At 41.3% G+C, this 26053-nt stretch overlaps 1 protein-coding gene across 1 annotated transcript in view; it reads right to left on the bottom strand.

Moving 5' to 3' along the window:
* Window positions 1–1070: 1070 nt before the first annotated feature.
* LOC311140182 (myoD family inhibitor domain-containing protein-like) overlaps window positions 1071–26053 on the bottom strand; it is a 29041-nt gene continuing 4058 nt past the window's right edge. Inside the window, exons 4-5 of the mRNA XM_084175128.1 lie at window positions 7660–7965; window positions 1071–3108 (exon numbers count right to left, since the gene is read on the bottom strand). Coding sequence (XP_084031254.1) covers window positions 2858–3108; window positions 7660–7965 — 557 coding nt within the window. The 3' untranslated portion in view covers window positions 1071–2857. The remainder of the gene's footprint in view (window positions 3109–7659; window positions 7966–26053) is intronic.

Raw genomic sequence — 26053 nt, 5'->3', positions numbered from 1 at the left:
TCAAAGAAGAGAGCACACAGACTTGACTTGGAGACCACCACACATTGACTGCTGCCCACCAAATAAGGATGTACAGTACATATGACATATCTATAACATACTGGTAGCCTACAAGCAGATCGGTTTGTGCTTTAGCCATATGTTCATCTCATGCCAATACTATGTATGGCATGACAAGGAGTGACAAAACAGTTGGCTAAAGCGCCAACAGATCTGCTTCCATGCCAGGAATTGTTACACAATGGCTCATAGCAAATCTGAAGACAAGAGATAAGTACATTAACAACATTCATACTTATTGTAATCTTTTTTTATTATTTCAAACATGATTCTGAATTAATGTATAACAACCTACAAAGTGTGTTGTATGCTAAATGCAGTGAAAAGAGGTCTTATAGCAGTGAAAGTTGCTCTAGATAAGAGCGTCTGCTAACTGACTAAAATATAAAATGTAAAATGTTATAGAAGATGGAAAAGGTGAAGACGGTACAGTATATCATATACAGATCAAGTAGTGGACAGAATATAAAAACATACTACAGTTTGAGAAAAAAGATAAACATGTAAATACTATGCTTGGAGAAGAAGTCTTCACATTATCTAGTGTTGTTCCTGTTAATAGGACTGTATATCCAGAATAAAATATCCAGAGAAAGAGCGTGTTAGTTAATCATACAAATGTTAAAAGAGGTCTGCAGCTTAGGTCTGCGGAGGAGTCCTTCCAACTCCTTTAAACATAATAACAATAGACCATTAGAGAAGTAGGCCTAAGATTTGACAGCGCATTATCTTTGATGGTGTGAAGTGAAGGAACATTCCCATTTAGAAAAGCAACACACTAATGAGTCCCTGTGTTAAGTATCACTAAAACAACATCAAAGCAAATCTCTTCTTCGAGACTGAGAAAATGATTCACCACAAACTCAACTTGATACACAGAATTAAGAAGAGAAAAAAATAATCTGCTGAAAAAAATGTTGTGCCTTAGTTTACGATTCTCTTCTCCTCTGAATCTGACAGCCCAGAATATTTCCTTATTGTGTTGCGAGTCATTCACTTGTAATCCAAAAGCCGCTTATGGCAAACAGGGTCAGCCATGTTTTAATTCCTTATCACTTTCTGTTTCTAAAGAGTGCATTTCAACAAGTAATACTGAGGCAGTATCCCAAATACATGCTAAATAACATCACAGAAGTAACAGTCGTACCGTACAGTATGTAATCAAAGTGAGTGTAAGACTGAGAAAATAATTGATTGTCAACAATATAAAAACATGATTGTCATAACATTTTGTTTTCTACAATGAGAAAATGTTGTGCAATTCACCAGTCGGACACATTTCTTATCCCTTGTATATTCCAGGAAGCCAGTATTTCCAATGTATATCCAGTAAATTCAGGGCTTGAAAGACTGACAGGTGAAAACCATGGTGAGTCTTTAGGATAGACTAAAACCATTATTTCCAACAACATGGCTTTAACATTGCGTGAGGGCGCACGCTACAGTATAACTCAAATGTTCATTAATCATTAGTTATATCAGGCCAAAAATCAGGAACAATCTGACAAGAATAATACTACTCATATCTGGAGTGAACTGCTGACGGAAGGCCTAACTCAAAATCTCCTCTGATCTAATAACAGCAATGGCAGCATACTCCAAAGCCTGACAACTCACATGTTCTTTAACTCCATGTTAACCCTATAGTTAACCATGCCTGTCATCCATCAACCCTTCTCAAAGAGATTTGTTGATACAGGTAGATATTTTGGTATTAGCAGAAGTTTAATCTCTCGTGGACAGACTACGTAGCATAAATGGTATCGTAACATCTGTCAAAAAACTCTGGGATGCGACAACTAACAAGCAACAGAGACTTTAGTTCTGGGTGTACGAGATTAGCATTGGTTATATGTAATGGAGCTCCATTTGTGCAGTTTTGTAAGTAACTCAAGCACACTTGAATCCAAAAGACAACTAAAATGTGTCCTACAAAGCACGTACATTATTTACACAATTTAAAATGGTACAGAACAAAAACTGATATCTGGATTAAATACATTGTTAACAGAAAAGGTATTCACTAATCTACCTGATTTAGTGCTGATCTTCAATCTTTCTTTACATTAAGCTTTTCAATACGTATCATTTTGCAAACTACAGTAGATATGGACTATAACTACGGCTGTTCTGATCTGTTGTTGCACATTGTTCATGAATGTGTGTCTTGTAGGCCTCTAATTTAAAGTGTATTAATATGAATAGGAAAAACACATCCCAGAAACATCACATAAAGTTATTACAGTGTCAGTACTGACTAAAACCACTAAAAGGCTGCTAAATATGAAGGTAAAACATGTATTCCTTTGGTTTAGTGTCAGGAATTGACATTTTGGTAGTGAAAAAGAAGAAAACTTTCAAGGCAAAGATGTCAGTCGGACAGTATTCCTGAAGTGATAGAGATGATCTTCCTATTCAATAAGGCATCTAAGGTAATACTTTTTAAAGCGCTGATTAACATATTTGTCAACATTAAACACACACTTAGGTAAATTAAATGTTCATGTTACATGTTTATACTTGTGGTACGTAACAAAAGCATTTATAAACTATTTTTGGCCCCTGCTTGGCAGAGAGGCCCAGTGTAGATGAATACATCTCTCTGTGTGGGCTTATATCGAAGGCACACACAAGCACTTGTACACACACACACACACACACACACACATGCGAACACACACACCCCATTAGCCCACACACACTTCCTCTCTCCCTCCCTCTCTGCTGGAGTGTAAAGTACAGGTAGCAGTAGCACTACGGCCATAATTCTCAATCCCATCCCCCATCATGGTCCTTCCTATGTGGGGAAGCAGATGCCGCAGCACTCCATGCAGATCTCCAGGCAGTCGGAGGACTCGCAGCAGGCGTCCATGATGCCACAGTCCATGTCGTCGCAGGGGCAGTTGCAGTCGTCTCCCATGTCCTCAGCACAGCAGCAGCAGCAGGCCTCCGAGGTACAAGTGCCACAGCTAGCCTGGGCCACCACCATGTTGCACAGGGTCAGGAACTCACAGAACAGACAGGCCAGGATGCAGTGGACACAGCAGTCTGGGTCCAACACACACCATGTCCATAGAGATGGATGGAGGATGAAGGATGAATAAAAACACAGAAAACCACACAAAGCATGATCAAATACAAAGAAAACAAACAGAAAACAAGAACAAAAGCCTATTAAAAAGCCAGTGGGAAAAAATCTGATTGAAACCCCTGCCTGGAACAGAGCGTGTTAATCCCTGGTCCTTTGTAAATCAGAAGCCTTGAGCAGGGCTCAGGCAGTTATACAGTCACAAATCAGACTGACCAATTACACCGACACGTACAGTATGATAATGTCCTTACATTAAATAGGTCAATATAACAGACTATCACTATTAAATGACAAAATAATTGACAAAACAAAACAGATGACACCACAGAATGAAAATGGAACAACAGTATTATATTCAATAGTAGAATATTGTATCTCTATGGATGAAACTGTGTCCATGACTGTGTATGTGTGTGTATTGTGTGGGCATGCACCTGTGTGTGTGCATTCAGGTGCATAAGAGAGAGTGTAAGTTGCGTAGAAGGAGCAGACTAAGCAGGGAGGAGGAAGGAGAGCCAAAGGGAATCAGGAAGAATTCCAAAGGGACTCAATTCCACTTTGGGGTTTTGATTAGCAGCTTTCTGAATAATTGGGGCATTATCATGCAAATGCACAGACTTGATTACGTAAAGCTGATTAGCAAAGTCCGAATTCTTCTCCCTGGCAAATTGTTGTGCTAATGCTGCCGTCTTCCTCATCACTGATTAACATTGAACCTCTTTTTAGACCTTTTACGTGGCTGGGGAGCATGACACCAAATCACTGTTGTTTTCCAATGAACGGATGGAGAACACTCCTCTCTGTTGTTTTATTTAATGGAATTTATTATTCCGTTTTTTGTTCAGTGGTGTTAAATATTTTACAGAAAGTAAGTGATGTCGTGCACTAACATCCTTTACATGAAAGTCAGGTGGTACACAGTAAAAACAAAACATTGTCGGACGGACAACAGATTTAAGCAAAACAATAAGTAAAGAACAGGTAGCATTAAAATAATCAAAGCACATGCAAGCATTTTAAACAATGTTAGTTGAAATGAATAGATCATCTTTGTACTAAGTCCTGGGTACTAAGTCACGGATCTCCTCTGCCATGCTTTTTTCTGTACCATGCAAGGAGCTGAGAAGGCTCTCCCCACCACACCCTCCGGCCAGAACATGCACCTCTACACAAGGCCCAGCAGAGCTTTGGAGCTGCAAGACATGATATGGATGCAGAAAAATGCCAGTACAAACAGAGTGCATTTGCATAACTTTTATCAGACCATCTCAGCCTGTCAGAAAGACAGGGTTTGAGGAAGAGAGCGAAGGAGAAGGAAAAGAAGAGGATGGGACGGGCTGAGGAACGCTGAATGCTCATGTTTGTTTAATCAAAGTCGTTTTTTTTTCCTGTTCCCTCACACAGGCAGGCCGCAGAGCTTGACCAGTAGCGCTGTATCGGATACAAACCAGAGAATGCCAACATGAAACGATACAATTGTGTTCCCCAAGGTGAACGCTGATTATCAAAAGGCAACTACAACGGAGACTCTTTAGAAGAAATGCTTCATATTTCAGTATTTGAAACGATGACATTAAGTTATTTAAAAAAACATTCATTCATGATACTGTGCCTATACATATTGTGCACCGTATTCTAGCGCTTAAAGTGATTGTGTACTACTAGAGAAAGTGAAATGAGTAGAACTTTGCCAATGTCAAATGATGAAATCTCAAAGCATCTAAAACCTTGAAAGACCTCTTACAATAATTAAACTAGTACCAGCACAGTACACTATGTTCTGATACAAAATGATCTAAATACAGTCCGTAGCATCAAGCAGTTGGGGCATCTTAGTTAGCTATTCACTTGGATGTATAATTCAACAGCAGCGATTAGTGAGAGCCGTACAGAAGGGAGCGAGGAAGGTGGCGAGGGGGGCTGGGTCATGTACACAAGAACGCCAGACATCTCTCCTACCACAAAGAAAAATAAGGCGCAAATTGACACCGCCTCAGTGAGAGAGAGTTCATGTTTAATGTCAGGCCGCGGCGAAGATGCCCAGATTCTGGAGGGCCAAAAACAGCAGCGAGCGCCTCAGAGGAAATGGTTTGAGACATCTGGAAAAAAACTCCAAAGGCTCACATCAAAAAGAGGAACAGCATGACATAAAACAAGCTGGAATGGGTGCACACCATCGAGCCAAGCGAAAACATTCAAATGAAGAGAGACTGTTGGGTGGAGGGCCAGGATACTGCCTAGCTGCCTGCCCGGCACAGGGAGGGAGAGAGGGAGGGTGAGAGATAACAATTGAGAGGAGAGACCCACCCCATGCAGTAGTCTTTAGAGTGCAAGTCCATAATGCATGAATGAGGGTCAACCTTGTGGCTACGAGGAAAATACACACAAACCAAGGGGTGAAGTTGGCGCAAAGAAAGTATTCCAAATCAGTCACCACAAAGGCCTTAAAAGGTATTGAATGCGACTTAAAAGGAGCTCAAAAATCATAATTGATTATACAACAAATAAAAACCACAAAAGGCCCCAACCGACCCCCAGCCTGAATAAATGACAAGCGGTAAACGACTCTTAAGTCAGTAGCGTCTACAGAGCTGTTATCACAGCTTTACTTCTGTGCCAGAGAAAATGTGCCAAGAATGCTCTGCTCTAGAATCCCCTGAGCTAGGTTCCCTTCTAGTGGAGCTTTATTATTATAGTGTTCATAGGGGCTGTTTAGTAGCTAATTTCACAGGCAAACAGATTATGGTAATCCATGTAAACATTAAAACACAACAGCTTGCTGTTTTCCGCTGGGAAATAAATACTTGAGTGTGAACATATTGATTTAGAAAACACAAGTCGAAAAATAACCAACACAAAAGCTGTAATGAGACAGACTTATTGAACTGTTGCTATTTTTCTTTGCCAATTAAGATGTGGAAGAAAAACATGACCTCTGTGGAATACATCATTGGTGAATATTTAACTTGTATCATACCTTTTATTTATAGGGAACTCTATATCACTTGTCAGCCTTAGCCCTACCATCAATATGCTGCATATATCAAATAGCTTAACCTTGGTGAAGACAAACAATCTCAAATTCCCCAATCCATATAAAAACGCATTTACAGTGAGCTCCAAAAGTATTTTGTTGTTTTGGCTCTGTCCTCCAGAACATTGGATTTGAAATTATACAATGACTATGAGGTTAAAGTGCAGACTGTCAGTTTTAATTTGAGGGTATCATTCAGGACTAGCATCCACATGAATAAAGAAGTGTTTAGAAACATTCTGTTCTTATTTACAATAAAAGTGACTCCAAAGTGACACAATACATTATTTACCATTCATTTCTATTGGGCACAAAATAATCTGAAACACAACCAAAACAAACAGCAAATGCCTCCAACAAGTTTGTAGGAGTCACAAGCTTGATGTAATCATTGCGTGCTATGAATATGGGACCAAATACTAAACTTTTGACTTCTTTAATACACATAAGTGAATTTTGTCCCAATAGTTTTGGTCCCCTAAAAATGGGGGGACTATGTACAAAAAGTGCTGTAATTTCTAAACGGTTCACCCGATATGGACAAAAATACCCTCAAATTAAAGCTGGCAGTCAGTACTTTAACCTCATTGTATCATTTCAAATCCAAAGTGCTAGACTACAGAGCCAACATAACAAAAAATGTGTCACTTTCCCAATACTTTAGAGCTCACTGTATCACATATTTCACACTTATCATCCATCTTATTTTTTCTCCTTCTTCCTCTATAAGACAAAGTAAAAGACAAAGCGAGCGGACTGAGAGACGAGGCGATGATAAGCAGGGAGCAGCAGGCAGGTTAGATAATGGATAGCAGATAACAGATAGCAGACAGCCGTTACAAGGTAAAAAGAGGATGTGTGTGTGATTCCCAGATGGACAGAGCCACTGTTAATGAGGAGCCACAGTCGGGCTGGAGACTGGAGGACAGACCCATGCAGAGGGAAGGAGGTGTGGAAGGAGGGATGGCACTTCGCAGGCACCCTGGGCGGCTCAGCCTCATTAGAAGGTCACACCTTGCTGACCATTAGTCATTCAGAACACCAATCACCTTCATTACTGCACTCACCTCCGCACAACACCTGAGAAAATGATGGTTCCCCCTGAATTCTAAAATACATCCTTTCGGTTGTTGTTGAGGAAAATAAAGCCATATTAGGCAGGCCTTGACCAATTTCATCATTAAAATAAGAGAACCGAGATAATCTGTCAACTTTTGACCGTCTATTCTGTCCCCTTGACAAATGGCATGTTAATAGGGGAAGACCTGCACTAAAGGTGTTGATGAAGTGTTAGGGGACAGTCAAGCCAAGCAGATGAGGGAAGTGTGTGTTCATTGTGTGATTATTAGTGTGTGAGTGACTCTAATGACCTGAAGTTGGAGCACAGTACTTACCTCCTGGTGAGAGTGTGTGTGTGTTCTATATAAGACAGAGTATTTGCGTGTACAGTCGGCGTCCAGTACTAATAACTCACCCTCTGGTAGCATCCCAGGCTTCTGGGATCCGGTGGAGCTTCCCTTACTCCGTCTGCTGCTGTCGCTGTTGACCGACAGGCTGGAACGAAGCTGGCTCTGCATCTTCTGGGAGATGCCGGGCGACGGGTGTTGCTTCCTGTGCTGCTCCGCCCCACAGGAACATTTCCGGCGGATTCCATCGCCGTTACTCAGGCCGGTGGAGGATTGGTGGCCATTTTGACTCTTGGCAGAAGCAGCATCTTCTCCTCCCTCGTCGGGCTCTCCCTGCGCAGACGTGGTTGGCTGGGGCAGCGGCTGAGGTTGAGCTGGATGGGAGAAGTTATTTTTTAAATGTCACACTTTTCAGTTAGAGAGCACTTACTGTGCTTTCAGCATGCAGCATGTTTGACTGAGAGCATCGCATTTATTCTCTACTAAGGTTTTATAGCTAGATTCTGGGTATGAGGAGGATGTTTAGAACGTTCAAGGTACTGACTGTCTTTGTTATGTTGGGTGACAAGTATCAAATAAGTCACTTAAGGTAACTTTTTTGTAACCCTCAAGATTTCTCATTTTGATCTTTTCATACCATCAGAACAGATACGGGAATCCCGAGGCTAAACCTTAAATAACTCTCCTTTTTTGTACAGCCATTATGGAGCCTTTACAAATAAAGAAGCACAGAAGAGGATACAACCCTCACACAGCCACATGATCACACAGTACAGTATCCCTGTAGGTGAACAGTGAGGGAACAAGCGTTTTCTTGGAGCAGCACCCAGGTGAGTTAAGAGAAAGATGGAGAGAGAGAGAGACTGATCCTGCATTCCTGCCTCTGCTACAGTAGAGTAGTGATTTAGCTTCCCCTTTCTCATAGCTCTGGCTCTTTACACTCTTACAGTCGCGCCACGTGTGACAGGCAGCAGCCAGCCATGAAGAGTCAACCACCGAAGAATGAACGTCGGGCCATCTGATAAAATAAAGGGAGCGGTGACATTTCCAGTGGAAGAAGGGGAAGCGACTCCTGCACATTCAGCTCTACAGGGAGCTAGCTCCTGCATTGCCTTCCATCTGCACCAGAAAGGAAAGCAGAGAAAAGTAGCAGCATGGTGACTTATTGATCTCCGTTGAATTATTCATCTCTTTTTTAGGGTTTCTACCCCGTTCTTTTTTTCGTTTTTCTTACAAACTCTGCATTTTAGGGTGCGAGTGCTGTATTGTACAAGTGGCGGCCCGTACGGCAATACAACAATCACATGGGAACTTTTTGTTGGCGACAGCCACACGATCTAGTGTTGATTTGTAGAGTGCTACTACTGTACCTGAACTTCTCCAAGTCAAAGTGGATGCACCAAACAGCGATCTGAATATGCAAGTTCTTCCGTTCTTTCTTTCCTGTGTGCTCACCAACTAGTGCAATTATTGTTAACAAGAGAAAGGAAAATCGAGTTCTAGCCCACCTCTTTTTTACAACACACTCTCAGCACCCAGGGAGACCTATCTGACGAGAATGTAGATGTAAAACAATGCAATTAAAAACAGACACTGCTTTGTCTCCTCGTACAGTGGTCCGCATGCTGCCTCTATAAACAAATATAGACTTTTGGGATCAGGTTTCTACGCAATTTGAATTAGACAACTGGCTGGCACAAAGGAGAATTTATTATGCTCCGATTTAAACCCAGGATGATGGATTTGACAGCTTTTTGTGTGACATTGTTAATAAACTACGAATGGCTAACAAGGAGATTCAACAATTGCTTGTTGTTTTCTTTCTCCATATCCACATGTAACTTGTGAAATATCAACTTTGTTCTTACATAGTGAACATCAACAATCTATTCTGTAATAAGGCACATTTTGTAACGGTGGAATTCAGAATCGGCAGCGAACACACCATACTATAACCAGTACAAAAGTTATCTTAAACTGGCCTCCCGAGTGGCGCAGCGGTCTAAGGCACTGCATCGCTGAGGCGTTCGATCCCAGGCTGTGTCACAGTCGGCCATGACCGGGAGACCCATGAGGCGGCGCACAATTGGCCAAGCGTCGTCCGGGTTAGGTGAGGGTTTGGCTGGCCAGGATTTCCTTGTCTCATCGTGCTCTAACAACTCCTTGTGGCGGGCCGGGCGCCTGCAAGCTGACTCCGGTCGTCAGTTGGACGGTGTTTCCTCCGACACATTGGTGCGGCTGGCTTCCGGGTTAAGCGGGTAGTGTGTCAAGAAGCAGTGCGGCTTGGCAGGGTTGTGTTTCGGAGGACGCATGGCTCTCGACCTTCGCCTTTCCCGAGTCCGTAGGGGAGTTGCAGCGATGAGACAAGACTAACGACCAATTGGATACCACGAAATTGGGGAGAAAAAGGGGTAAACGTTTTTCTTAAGTTATCTTAAACTCAATAGCCTTTACTGAAGTATGTAGGCAGGCCTATGTGACGCCACATTCTGGCCTAAAAGACGACACTTGTCTATGAAATAAATCACCCATAGCAGCTGATGTAATAAAGCAGTCTCTTTTCTCATACAGAGGTCATGGAGGCATCCACAAACTACCAACCCACACCACAGTCTGTCTATTCTCTGCCTCAGCCAGCATAATTACCTTTCCCTTTGGAGAAAGTCAAGCTTTCAATTTACAAAGTATAAATAGTTATTAGGAAACCACCGCATAAAAAAAGCAGTGGTTCGGGTTTCCGACACACTAGAAAGCCTAGAAAGTGGTTCAAGTGCGAGCCTGTGAAGACACATTTCGAGGTACAGGTTCCCAGTCTCTCTGGCAAACAGAGTTTTATTTTTATCCAGAGAAGGCAATGGGAGACTAAGATGAATGAACAGGAACAGGGTAATATTCATAATCATTGATCACGGTAATGATGATCCTGCCAAAGATGACATGATGAACCATGTAACCACACTGTACCAAGTAGAATATACGGTATAACTCCTTCTGGTAATAATAGAGACATAGAACAAGCAGCAACAGACAATATTAACTTGGATAACAACTGTATACTCTATAGATCGGGTATACAATATCAATGCCTATGTCATATAAATGCACTGCAAAGTCAGTGTTCCTATCCGGACAAGAAAACATATCCCCCATAAAAAATTAACAACTCCCACAAGTTTAAATAATCATAAGCGATTAAAATTAAACAGTTGTGTGGTTTACCACAAAAACTTGTTTGGAGCTGGTGGAAGTACACAACCTGACAGATCGCATTAAAACACCATGTTTAGGAGAGGAAAAAACACTTCAAATTGGACTTCTAACCACCCTATATGTAACACATCAACAACTGTTGAGTGTACATTTGTAGTTGAATAATACATGGCGTATTCCTCTACACAGGCTGTCAAACATATCAGAGGGACCTGGGGGTGAGTGGTTCTTGACTGTCTAAGCAGCATCCCAATTTGGTCCCTTGTATCCGACAGGCTCAAATATCTTGGGAGCATTTTTAAAAGGCCAGTGTTTGATGGATTCATGAAGAACACACAAATATAATTGCCATTTGTCACCAAGTCTTCAGCTAGTAGTACCCCACGCCATGGGGACCGCAGCGCCAATGCGCCTAGAGAGCACTACTGTCTGTGTGCGGGATCGCTCTGTATGTAAAACTGTGTATAAACACCTATGTTTTTTTTGTGGGGCAGAAAATAGGTCCTATAGGAAGAATTCAAAATTGCACCCAAAAGACACAAGGAGTATATCACACGGACCCACCAGGAAGACACAGGAATATGTATGAACATCAACTCAAATGTGCTGTATAAACAAGAATTCTAAAATAGTACAGGTACCGGAAATATAACTAAGAGGTCAAAACAGGGCAGCTTGGAAATTCTAATTTGCACATTACTACACTGTAAGTCATACGTAAGGCAGGAGCTGGACTGGAGTGAAAACTAGAGTGCTGTGTTTCTATGGCTCAAGCCTTTTTAATATTAATGGAGAGAGAGAGAGAGAGAGAGAGAGAGAGAGAGAGAGTTCTGTTTGCAGAGACCTATTAGGATGCCTATCACAAGGAGCATACAGTTAGTTATTCAAATGTCACATGTCAGCAGGCTAAACAGATCCATCCAGCCCCATCTCCTAATAGCTAGCCAGATACACCATGCTTGTGGTTTGTGAGTCAAAATGCACTGTAGAAAGTGGAATACTCACAGGAAAAAAACTGACAAATATGATAAACAACATGTAAACTAATCTAACAGCAGCATTTCTTTCAAAATCACTGAAAGACACTTAAAATTGTAATTATTCTAGTAACTTGTTTGTTTATCTTCGTATCCATTACATATGTACGGTGAGGGAAAAACATATTTGATTTTCTGCTAAGGGGACAGGACAACTTCACCGCATCAAAGGGACGATGGACGGGGCCATGTACCGTCAAATCTTGGGTGAGAACCTCCTTCCCTCAGCCAGGGTATTTAAAATGGGTCGTGGATGGGTATTCCAGCATGACAATGACCCAAAACACACGGCTAAGGCAACAAAGGAGTGGCTCAAGAAGAAGCACATTAAGGTCCTGGAGTGATCTAGCCAGTCTCCAGACCTTAATCCCATAGAAAATCTGTGGAGGGAGCTGAAGGTTCGAGTTGCCAAACGTCAGCCTCGAAACCTTAATGACTTGGAGAAGATCTGCAAAGAGGAGTGGGACAAAATCCCTCCTGAGATGTGTGCAAACCTGGTGGCCAACTACAAGAAACGTCTGACCTCTGTGATTGCCAACAAGGGTTTTGCCACCAAGTTCCTAAGTCATGTTTTGCAGAGGAGTCAAATACCTATTTCCCTCATTAAAATGCAAATCAATTTAACATTTTTGACATGCATTTTTCTGGATTTTTTTGTTGTTATTCTGTCTCTCACTGTTCAAATAAACCTACCATTAAAATTATAGACTGATCATTTCTTTGTCAGTGGGCAAACGTACAAAATCAGCAGGGGATCAAATACTTTTTTCCCTCAATGTACATGTTCTGGCCGTATACCTGGTTGATCAAAATGCTAATTTGTGAATGTGCCAATGACCTAGCAGTGGTCTCATCATCCCCTAAACAGCCTGGGGTGGCGTTTCCCCTCCTAACAAACACCCCTGTAATGTCTGTCTGGCTGGGCTGCTCAATCCAAAGGGATATATTTTCTCATTAGAAATTATACATCTCCCATTCCCATATTTATAGACGCAAAACCAGGGGAATTATATGTAGAGAAGGGGGAAAAAATAGCACCATGAATGTTATTACAAAGGCTCTGATTTAAATTTTCCTTCGGCATATCAATGCTCATTTACAGTTTGACCTTCTAACTCCGTGACAAGGACTTTCTTTATTGTGTCGGAGGACAGGTTGTTGGAATGGACACGCAATGTCAGAATCATCATGAATTGTCCTTTCAACTATTCCAACTCAACACAACCCAGGCTGTGATCATAGTATATGCGAGTATCAGGCGTAAAAATTGCATTTTAATTGCATTCAAATTGATTAAATAGAAAATCTAGCGTGAAAATGTTGATGAGTGTTAGGGTGCTGTAACTTAGAATAGCCTGAATAAGCTAGTCCAACTAGCCTAGTCTAACTGTAATTAATGGAGACAGACTAGCATTCACCATAACATTTAGTATAGAAGGAAGACATTCAACACATGCAGCGTAACAGGAAAATGAATCTTGCTTCAATAGAATAAAACATGTGACAATCTCAGGATGACTCGGTGGTGGTTGTCGTGGTAAAGTCAGATCACTCCTATACTAAAAAAGTAACCTTCCAACTGATCACACAGAGCTCTATTTATCTTAGCCTAGTGATGATTGGCCATCTGTGCCTGTTGAGGGAACTAAATTACCTTCTCTGATAGGATACTCTTTCAGCAGGATGTGACATGTTATGTGACAGAACTGTTGTAACTCTATTAGACCACCTATCCTCTATTCTGACGGTATTGTATAATATAGCATCTCATTCCTGGAGAAAAAACCATATCTACGCTCATGTCTTATTTTCCTGCCGTTTTGAATGAGGAAAGTCACTATTACTCAGCTGTTTTTCACCGTGGCACACTTAATTCTTTGTGACAAATAATCATTCAAATTTGGTTATTCAAATGTAACCTGCTGTAGTGATCTGACACTTGAGTGTTTTAATATTCTGAGCCATCCTCGCTTCCTTTTTTCCCAGTCTCTTTCCTTCCCTCTTTTAGACTGCCCCTCTCGCGCTCTCTTGATAACAATGACAAGGAAAGCAGGGCGTCTGGGATTTCCTCATTTCAAATTTGGTAATTTCGCCGCTGATTGAGGGAAAAAATAACCCCTTCGGACCTTGTTCTGCTTAATTACATTTTACAGTGGAGAAGGCAACTTGAAAGACAAGAGCTTGATTCGACGACCTGAACCTTTCAGGCGCTCTTGGGGAAGGTGGAGGCTATCATCAATTATCCTTCGATTTCAAAACGGAACATTTGGCGAGATGAATGTCTGACTGCAATCTAAATCATTAAAACACCCAATGAGATGCCATTTTCTCTTAAATTAATCACAGAGAGGAAATTCATTCACATTGCACAAACGGCAAAAGCGCACAGGCATTGAAGTTCTTCTCTTTTCCCCTCTTGTGTTGTGTGGAATTTGGTGTGCTGCTAATTTGAGTAGTGCTAATGTAGCATAACAGAACAGATCAAGGACATCCATCACAGCCTTAAAGCCTGAGCGCTGCTGAATGACACTAAATGCAGTCTTTTCTCCCTCCATTTTAACTAAGATATAAAACACAGCACAGGTCTTTTTTTCTGTCTTAAGCTTCATCAAATCCCAATTTTTCCCCAATCTGTTTACATCTGAGAGCAAGAGGAATGTAGTCAAATCTAATGTAAAAATCTCTTCACAAGTTTGAAAAAGTGCACATCTTGCACAGATTTAGGCTTTACACAGGCAGCTACCACATTTTCTAGAAAGATCAATTATGACATGACTCAGCAGGCCTAGGGGTTAGACTCCATACTCGCCGAGTGCTCCACCCTCTCTCTGACGACTCAAAACCAAAACTAAGCAACAGAGAAGTGGAGTGAAGAGAGGGAGGGGGGGCAGGGATGAGGAGAACAGGGAGTATTTTTAGTTTCAGTTCAATCGATGACTCACAGATTCCACCAATTTCTAAATCTCTATGATGAAGTTAGCTACAAGTTCCACAGGAAACTGACTTGTTTGAAATTCAAACGGGGCACAATGCATCTGGAGGGAGGACAGATGCATTTCAAATCAACACACAGCAACAACAAAAAACGACAAAAGAAACTAGGCAAAACTGAGCAGTCCATAACAGCCAGCCAGTATAGGGTCTGTATGGGGCAGTCAGTCTATAAAAAATATCTATTGACATGGTACCTTTATTTGATCAGTATCAATCTGAGCATTAACCAAAGCTAATGGGACAGCTGTGGGTCAATGGTCTTTGTCTTCAGAGGTGCCAATCAGGGCCTTAAGCTGTGTGATCAGACTAGGAGACAGAGGTGCTAGTCTGCCTCTGAGTGGGTTTTTAACGGAGACGGCCGTATTGATTTCAGCTCTAGCCGGGGAGCGCCGTCTGCACTGTGTCTGAATGGAGCCAGCCCAGCCGGGTCCCCAGTCACAGTCCAGTGATCAGAGCCCTGACAGAATGACCTACCAGAGAGGTGGTGAACCTGCAAACACGATGGGGGCACAGAAGGGGCAACATCACTAGAGATCTCTGTAATAGAAAAGGGTTTTAACCTTAATGTTGGAGCCAAAACCCTGTTAGAGGCCAAGTAATCCCCCCTGCACCACTCTCATTTGAAGTGGGCCCCCGTGTGTGTGTGTGTGTGTGTGTGTGTGTGAGAGAGCTTTCCTTCGCTCTTCTCCAAGGCACTACCCCTGTGCTGTGTTGTGGGGTTGGTAAGGGAGCCAACAGAGTGGAGCTGCACTAGGGCATTGCTGTTCAGGGAATGCAGCAGAGCCTTTGTAGTAGAGTTGATATAGTGGAGCTCTGTGCACACCTGCTCCAAGAAGACAGTTAAACTTGGGAATGAGATCTAGGCCTGTGTGTTTTCTTATTATTAGAAAACTGACAATAATTTGAATGTGTTTCAGTATTCAAATCCTTCCTCCAACACTGCAAAACAATCAATATTTCGTTCTCCATAGTCTTTGTTTCTTTCGTTCTCCATAGCCAATAACCTTGTGTTTGAATTATGACGGTAATTTCTGATATCCACACATTAGAAATACTTGTGTATGAGATTTCAGTACATAAATGGATGGTACACAAACTGACTTGTTGGAAAGGTGGCATACAGACCCCTTGACTTTTTCCACTTTTTACATTACAGCCTTATTCTAAAATGGATTAAATAAAAATCCTCAGCAATCTACACACACACAATACCACATAATGACAAAGAAGAAAATCAGAAATACCTTATTTACATATGTATTCAGACTCTTTGCTATGAGACTCGAAATTGAGCTCAGGTGCATCCTGTTTACATTGATCATACTTGAGATGTTTCTACAACTTGATTGGAGTCCACCTGTGGTAAAGTAAATTGACTGGACATGATTTGGAAAGTCACACACCTGTCTATATAAGGTCCCACAGTTGACAGTGCATGTCAGAGCAAAAAGGGTAACAAAACATTTCTGCAGCATTGAAGGTCCCCAAGAACATAGTGGCCTCCATTCTTAAATGGAAGAAGTTTGGAACCACCAAGACTCGTCCTAGAGCTGGCCGCCTGGCCAAACTGAGCAATTGGGGGAGGTGACCAAGAACCCGATGGTCACTCTGACAGAGCTCCTCTGTGGAGATGGGAGAACCTTCCAGAAGGACAACCATCTCTGCAGTACTCCACCAATCAGGCCTTTATGGTAGAATGGCCAGATGGAAGCCACTCCTCCGTAAAAGGTACGACAGCCCACTTGGAGTTTGCCAAAAGGCACCTAAAGACTCTCAGACCATGAGAAACAAGATTCTCTGTTCTGATGAAACCAAGATTGAACTGAATGCCAAGCATCACGTATAGAGGAAACCTGGCACCATCCTTATGGTGAAGCGTGGTGGAGGCAGCATCATGCTGTGGGGATGTTTTTCAGCGGCAGGGACTGGGAGACTAGTCAGGATCGAGGCAAAGATGATCGGAGCAAAGTACAGAGAGATCCTTGATGAAAACCTGCTCCAGATCGCTCAGGACCTCAGACTGGGGCGAAGGTTCACCTTTCAACAGGACAATGACCCTAAGCACACAGCCAAGACAACGCAGGAGTGGCTTCGGGACAAGTTTCTGAATGTCCTTGAGTGGCCCAGCCAGAGCCCGGACTTGAACCTGATCGAACATCTCTGGAGAGACCTGAAAATAGCTGTGCAGTGACACTCCCCATCCAACCTGACAGAACTTGAGAAGATCTGCAGAGAAGAATGGGAGAAACTCCCCAAATACAGGTGTGCCAAGCTTGTAGCGTCATACCCAAGAAGACTCAAGGTTGTAATCGCTGCCAAAGGTGCTTCAACAAAAGTACTGAGTAAAGGGTCTGAATACTTATGTAAATGTGTATCAGTTTTCTATTTTTAGTAAATTAACAAACATTTATAAAAACCTGTTTTTGCTTTGTCATTATGGGGTATTGTGTGTAGATTGATGAGGGGGGGGGAAACTAATCAATTTTAGAATAAGGCTGTAACATAACAAAGTGTGGGAAAAGCCAAGGGGTCTGAATACTTTCCGAAGGCACTGCATCTAATCATTTCACTTAAGTATTTTCAATCTCTCTTTTTTTGTTTAAAACATCCACAATGAATAGGCTTCAACACTTCTGGAAATGCTAATTCAAATGCTTGAAATATCCCATATGAAATCCATCTACAGCAAGACAATGAGGAAATAATTACCAGAGGTAGAATTACAATGGCCATTTTAATCAACCCCTGTGCTACCATTTCACCCTATTTATACTGTTTTTGATTCCATGACCCACTCGTAAGTAATCACTTGAAAATTACAGCTCTGGTTTTAATGGGCTCTTGTTTTAGACAATTTTTTTCAGTAGAGACGGGGGTCTACTGGATTACAATAAAGATTTAGCTCTTGGGTAACAACAACCATGCTGTTCTTTTCGGCAGAAATACTAGCACACAAAAAAACGGAGACACATTTTTTGAATATTGATGATATATGAACGTTTCTGAAGTTTACAGGATCTTACCCTGTATACTAGGGTGTTACATTTTGTATGTGGGTCTAACTCATCTTTACACTACACAAAACAAAACAATGACGATTCCTGGATATCCCACTATTCTGCATTAATTTCATTGACGCTATATTGATGCATCAATAAGCAAGAAGAAAGCTCTTCTGCGACATCCACCAGCGAAGCAACAATTCATTGGCATACATCTACCATTGGAAGTGTCAAAGATTAACTTCCTAAAGGTCATTTCTGCACCCGGGTAATAACCTTGAAGCTTCCAGAGTAAAAGCACAATCAGGGATTCACACAAAGGCCACACTAATGTCTTTCTTTTCAAGGCGACAGCCATGTTATTTGACCTCACGACTTCACTTCAGAATTTCCCTCAAGATAAAAAAAAAAATCTGTTCAGCACCCAGAGTTCTTCTTCATCCTTCATTCTTCGGCGAGAGCACTTCAACTATTTGACAATCACAGTGAATAATGTGGCGATTAAACACCTAAAACTGGCGTTAGGTCATGGCAATTTATTTAAGGCCCGGGCCTGCAGAGCCAAAGCCTTGTTTGGAGGAGATATCAGCTGAGTGTATTCCCCTAGGGGCCGAGCCACACAAGACCCTGCTAGCTGCCACATACTGGGGCCTTATAGTTGAAGGGCTCTGACAAGAAACAGTGACCTGAACATAAAATGACCTTCACGTTTTGCATATTAAAAGGTCAGAAATAACTTGAGCTAAATAACACAAGTTTAACTGTTAAAGAGTAACTTTAATGAAAACTTTTTTTTCATCGAAAACCAGATGTTTTAGGCTAAGTTGTAGTGAAACACGTCAATTATGGTCTTCATTTTAACAGTTCATTGCAAAAGTTATATATTTTGGTCTTTTAGTAGTAAATCTCTCTCTTTTTGCCCCTTGAGAAGGTGCCTCTATGTCATCTGAAGGGAGGGGTTCGGTATGAATTACACTATTTTCTAGATTTGCTTGGTGGTACCACCTCAAGGCTTACTATAAAAGCAGATGACAGCGCACCTTATTTGGCAATGGTCTTGGTAAGTGGAGTGTGCCAATATATTTTGCATGATGCTTCCTTGACTACTGACGTTACACAAAATTCAAAAGGCAGTATGGCACATTTCCACATATGACCAAATTCAACATTTTTGCTTACCGTTTCATACACATCTATGTGCTTTTACAAAGAAAAGAAAACATGTAGGCTATGAGGATTATAGATTTATATTCGTAGCTACATCCATCGTCAAAAGACAGATGACAATGGTGGTCATGCCAACTATTTTTCCCAATAGCTATGACTGGCACAGTCTGCTAAAACAGTTGGCTCATAGTTCACTGGTTGTGAGTTCTAATCCCACAAGGGGCAGATATTTTTCCTGCGCCCATACACTTAATTCTGAAAACTGAAACCATACCTGTGAGAGGGGTCGCCCTGGTAGTAGTTGTAGGTTTTTATACAGTACCCAAGACCAATCTGAGAGTTAATTTGACCATTGGAAAAAGAGCTACTGCATTAATACTGCAATGCGGGTTGGATTGAATTGAGCCCCTAATTTTCATTTTGAAGGTGATGATTGAACTTTTCTTCCCAAAGCAATAACGCAATAAATGTGAGTCCACATTTCATTATATATTTTTTGTACCCCATGGGGGATTTGAACTTACACCGCAGGTGGCAATAGATAAAGAACTCAGCGCCTTACCACTGTGAGCCAACTGTCCAGAGCCTAATATATTCGCAATGCACAGAATTATTATCAGAGTGTGCCAGTGGACTTCTGTAACTATGCTTTAGTGAGAAAGTGTTGGGATCAGGTACAACTAAGTTTTCCCACCCGCAAAATGAATATTTATGAGCATCCATCCCCCCCCCCCCCCCCCCCCCACCCACCCACCCACAACTTCTCACCTGAATGCATTTTAAGGGGTTGGGCAAAGGCTGAAATTGGGGTTGGAAGATACCCTTTAAGACAGAAATAGACAACACGTTCAAATAACAAGCGGCAGCTTTTCTGTTTTGATTCAGGCTAATAAAAACAACAGACCCAGACAGATCACATGCAGCATAGGGCACCCAACAAGTTGGAAATCGGACAGAGGGAGGAAAGAAAACGGAATAAACTGCCACTATGTGGTCAGTCAGATGATTTCCTATTGATTTCCTGTTTCAGTAAACCAGGGCTTCATTAGAATCAACCAGACCAGTTCAGTGCTCAAGTCTGTTCCTCAGCCTGGATATCTAGCAATGCATTCTGTAAGCTTACTGTATATTCAAAAGATTTCTATTCACATTCAATTTGCTAAACAGGCCCTCTATACACAGATTTGTTTTTTATTATTATTTGAAGTGACTAAAACATGTTCCTGCACCTTTAGCTCAAAAGGAGATTTGTCATTCCTCACTTTCATATTCCCCAAACACACAGTCTGTGGGGGTGACTACAATTACTACATTCAAACTGTTGTCACAGACTTCTATATTTTTAGATGAAAGTGATGCATTTCACTTGCCAGTAGTGCAGCACACCATACAGTACACTGCATAGTCTACACCTAGTGCTGGCACAATAACCGTATAACCATGGAACTGAAGGTTATGGATGAAGACCTTGATAAAAATAAAATAACCGTCATAACAATTAAAAAAAATATGTATATATATTTTTTGATTTGGGTGTGGAACGAACAGCTGACTGAAGACAGGACGGCCAGGAATTTGTGTGGCAATTTGACTGGTAAACTCATGGGTACACTCGCAATGGCTGCAAGAATTGTCATGGTAATGTAAAATGTTAATTCAAATTATGTTAACGGATGTGGCTCATGCAATGGAATGTATGTTTTTGTCAGGAGCGGTCATTTGGCTGGCCAATTACCATCATCCAAAATTCCATGACCATCACAACTCTACCTACACCTGCTAGCTACAGTAGAGACCTTGGTTTGACAAGTTCTTGCTTCAAAATCCCTGTTCGAAGTTGCTCCGGTAAACAAACCAATGGCAAGTAATTAGCGTAAGACCGAAAAGGCACCCTGGAAAAGTTTAACAGCCTAGAAACAAAGAGTTGCTGTGTCAGAATGTAAACAATCCTCTTGCAACAACTACATGGATGGAAGCAATCAGGTTGTTGTTGCTATTAGCGTTGCCTGACACCACTCTCTCCCTATGGAGTGGGAAACACAAGAGGGGTTTAGAGGAGTTCGAGTTGCTGCTTTTTCTGTTTGTACTGCTGTACTATTCTGACCTGGAATGTGGATACTCATGTCTGTTTCAAACAACAGTACATCTTGAGGTAATGAGATTTTCTTTTGCCAAGAGGCTAAAGCAGTGTGATTTAGGTGTAAAATATTGCTTTGGCAAACTTCGCAGGTTAAATGACGAGCAGCAAGAGGCATTGTGAGTGGGTTAATAGTGACACTTGAAGACAAAAGATGGGTTGGTAGTGAATTGGCAGAACATTCTGGATAGAACAGAACAGGATGTTTCTATTATCACAGTTCTAACTCAGTGGTACGCCGAGTTGGAAATAGGGAGTGACATGTACTTTCCATTCAAAAACAAATGGTGAGAACTTTCCAATAAATTTATTTTCATTTCCCCTATTATTTCTGCTGAACAAAAGGGCAAAATGATGCATGAGGAAGTGTTTACATTTACATTTTAGTCATTTAGCAGACGCTCTTATCCAGAGCGACTTTCAGTTACTGAGTGCATACATTCTTTTTGTATTCTTCCATACCCCCCGTGGGAATCGAACCCACAACCCTGGCATTGCAAACACGATGCTCTACCAACTGAGCTACATCCCTGTACATTGCTTAACCCTTTACACTTGTGGGAATTTAAATGTTTTACAGAAGAAATATGAAAATCATCTGCATAACCATGGTAGCAGTTGAAAGGGAACAGTTTGGAGATAATGGGACAATTATTACACTAAAAAGGTGAGGACACAACAGTTCACCTGACAAGACTGAATCCAACCATTACACTGTTGATTTTATGTGCATTTTACATTTACTGTACATTTTGCCGCATTTGTTGATAACGAAGTCTGAAAACACTCTGGAGACATTCAGTAACATGATAACACTATTCCTGGAAAATGTGGGGTGGGGGCATCATAAGACAAAAAAATGACAGGGGTTTGGTTGAGGACTAACTGGTGTCTCCAAGCAGCCACACACCTCTCCAAAGTATGCACAGTTCCTAAGCAAGTTCAATGCACTTTTATAAATCAAAAGAACAGTCTTCAACTATAAAGGTACTTTCTTTAGCTCTCCTAGCTGTGCCGTTGAGGAACTAGATCAAGGACACTTATAGTTGTTTTGTTTGGAACACAACCCTGCATCACCGCCATTACACAATTACTGTTGTTTACGCAATCCAAAAACTATCCATTATAAATCGCAATCTGGGTCTGGTGGGCATGATTTTTGAAAGCTTGTTCTATTGCTAACATGACTAGCTAAGTTATTCAATACAATCTTACAGTGTTAGGCTTTTACAAGGCAATTCAGTGAAACCAATCGTAATTTTGATGCGCACAGAAAGGAGTCATGAGTACATTCAGGTAAAACAAACATAGACTCATTCTGTTCAGAACAAACCAGGGTATGACGACATGTCATCTTGTAACTGTACAGTAAAACATAGTGATCAAAACATTGACACTGTACATTACATGAGTTTGGAGATGTAAAGTGCACATTTGGACTCATGGCTGTTTGGCTTGCTTGGATGTCATCCAAAGCTGTATTTATTATACTCCTCAACTTCTCATCTTTCAAAATACATTGAGTCATCTTTCTTTTTTTTCTACTTTCTTTTTTTTCAGGGGGTAGATCAGCTTCAATACTGCAGATAATTGTAACTTCCATCTATGTAATTGTCTGCGTCACTTCCAATCCCCCATATATATTTTTTAGATAGTTCATAAATAGTTATTGCATAGTTTGGAGCTGTGCTTTGGGTCATTGTCCTGTTGTAGGAGGAAATTGGCTCCAATCAAGCGCCATCCACAGGGAATGGCATGGCGTTGCAAAATGGAGTGATAGCCTTCCTTCTTCAAGATCCCTTTTACCCTGTACAAATCTCCCACTTTACCACCACCAATGCACACCCAGACAATCACATTGCCTCCACCATGCTTGACAGATGGCATCAAGCACTCCTCCAGCATCTTTTCATTTGGTCTGCGTCTCACAAATGTTCTTCTTTGTGATCCGAACACCTCAAACTTACATGAATCTGTCCACACCACTTTTCCTCTGTCCAGTGTCTGTGTTCTTTTGCCCATCTTAATCTTTTCTTTTTATTGGCCAGTCTGAGATATGGCTTTTTCTTTGCAACTCTGCCTAGAAGGCAGGGGGCCCCGTGTAGCTCAGTTGGTAGAGCATGGTGCTTGCAACGCCAGGGTTGTGGGTTCGATTCCCACAGGGGGAAAGTATGAAAAAATAAATAAAAAATGCACTAACTAAGTCGCTCTGGATAAGAGCGTCTGCTAACTGACGAAAATGTAATGTAAAAAGGTCAGCATCCCGGAGTCACCTCTTCACTGTTGACGTTGAGACTGGGGTTTTGCGGGTACTATTTAATGAAGCTGCCAGTTGAGGACCTGTGAGGCGTCTATTTCTCAAACTAGACACTAATGTATTTGTCCTCTTGCTCAGTTGTGCACCGGGGCCTCACACTCCTCTTTCTATTCTGGTTAGAGCCAGTTTGCGCTGTTCTGTGAAGGGAGTAGTACACAGCGTTGTACAAGATCTTCAGTTTCTTGGCAATTTCTCGCATGGAATAGCCTTCATTTCTCAGAACAAGAATAGACTGACGAGTTTCAGAAGAAAGTTATTTTTTCTGGCCATTTTGAGCCTGTAATCGAACCCACAATTGCTGATGCTCCAGATACTCAACTAGTCTCAAGAAGGCCAGTTTTATTGCTTCTTTAAAATTAGCACAACAGTTTTCAGCTGTGCTAACATAATTGCAAAAGGGTTTTCTAATGATCAATTAGCCTTTTAAAATGATAAACTTGGATTAGCAAACACAACGTGTCATTGGAACACAGGACTGATGGTTGCTGACAATGGGCCTCTGTACGCCTACGTAGATATTCCATTACAAATCAGCCGTTTCGAGCTACAATAGCCATTTACAACATTAACAATATGTCTACACTGTATTTCTGATCAATTTTATGTTATTTTAATAGACAAAAAAATTGCTTTTCTTTCAAAAACAAGGACATTTCTAAGTGACCCCAAACTTTTGAACGGTAGTGTGTATGTGTATATACAGTTGAAGTCGGAAGTTTACATACACCTTAGCCAAATACATTTAAACTCAGTTTCTCAATTCCTGACATTTAAATCTAGTAACAATTCCCTGTCTTAGGTCAGTTAGGATCACTTTATTATAAGAATGTAAAATGTCAGAATAATAGATTGATTGATTTCAGATTTTATTTCTTGCATCACATTCCCAGTGGGTCAGAACTTTACATACACTCAATTGGTATTTGGTAGCATTGCCTTTCAATTGTTTAACTTGGGTCAAACGTTTCGGGTAGCCTTCCACAAGCTTCCCACAATAGGTTGGGTGAATTTTGGCCCATTCCTCCTGACAGAGCTGGTGTAACTGAGTCAGGTTTGCATGCACACGCCTTTTCAGTTCTGCCCACACATTTTCTATAGGATTGAGGTCAGGGCTTTGTGATGGCCACTCCAATACCTTGACTTTGTTGTCCTTAAGCCATTTTGCCACAACATTGGAAGTATGCTTGGGGTCATTGTCCATTTGGAAGACTCATTTACGACCAAGCATCAACTTCCTGACTGATGTCTTGAGATGTTGCTTCAATATATCCACATCATTTTCCTTCCTCATGATGCCATCTATTTTGTGAAGTGCACCAGTCCCTCCTGCAGCAAAGCACCCCACAGCATGATGCTGCCACCCCCGTGCTTCACAGTTGGGATGGTGTTCTTCGGCTTGCAAGCCCCTCCCCCCTTTTTCCTCCAAACATAACGATGGTCATTATGGCCAAACAGTTATATTTTTGTTTCATCAGACCAGAGGAAATTTCTCCAAAAAGTACGATCTTTGTCCCCATGTGCAGTTGCAAACCGTAGTCTCGCTTTTTTATGGCGGTTTTGGAGCAGTGGCTTCTTCCTTGCTGAGCGGCCTTTCAGGTTATGTCAATATAGGACTTGTTTTACTGTAGATACTTTTGTACCTGTTTCCTCCAGCATCTTCACAAGGTCCTTTGCTGTTGTTCTGGGATTGATTTGCACTTTTCGCACCAAAGTATGTTCATCTCTAGGAGACAGAACGCATCTCCTTCCTGAGCGGTATGACGGCTGCGTGGTCCCATGGTGTTTATACTTGCGTACTATTGTTTGTACAGATGAACGTGGTACCTTCAGGCGTTTGGAAATTGCTCCCACGGATGAACCAGACTTGTGGAGGTCTACATCCACAGGTACACCTCCAATTGACTCAAATGATGTCAATTAGCCTATCAGAAGCTTCTAAAGCCATGACATCATTTTCTGGAATTTTCCAAGCTGTTTAAAGGCACAGTCAACTTAGTGTATGTAAACTTCTGACCCGCTGGAATTGTGATACAGTGAATTATAAGTGAAATAATCTGTCTGTAAACAATTGTTGGAAAAATTACTTGTGTCAAGCACAAAGTAGATGTCCTAAACGACTTGCCAAAACTATAGTTTGTTAACAAGAAATGTGTGGAGTGGTTGAAAAACGAGTTTTAATGACTCCAACCTAAGTGTATGTAAACTTCCGACTTCAACTGCATATGGGATGGCTGTCAATACTTTGGTCGTTAAATGAAACTGGTATACTTTTTTATTTATCACAATTTTCTTTAACCAATTATGGTCTTTAATTCAGGGCCGATAGACAAGTTCCTTACTTTTCCCCCTTCCGCTTTCCTCTTCCATTTTTGCGGTAATGCTGCAATTATTTGGTTGTAATTTTGACTAGAGCAGACATTTCCATATGTTTTTGTTAGCTACGTGTGTGACATAACTCCACCAGTCCTACCTATGATATCATTCACGAAGATTATATATATATTTTTCTTATCAAAACATTGTTTTTTGGATGAATTAGTATATTTGAATTTAACCACAGTCATGTTTGATTATAGCATTTCCCTCACTCAGACAATT

This window comes from Coregonus lavaretus (genome assembly GCF_964263955.1).
Source record: "Coregonus lavaretus genome assembly, chromosome: 13".
NCBI classification, from domain to species: domain Eukaryota; kingdom Metazoa; phylum Chordata; class Actinopteri; order Salmoniformes; family Salmonidae; genus Coregonus; species Coregonus lavaretus.
This window is presented reverse-complemented; position numbering and strand designations above follow the sequence as displayed.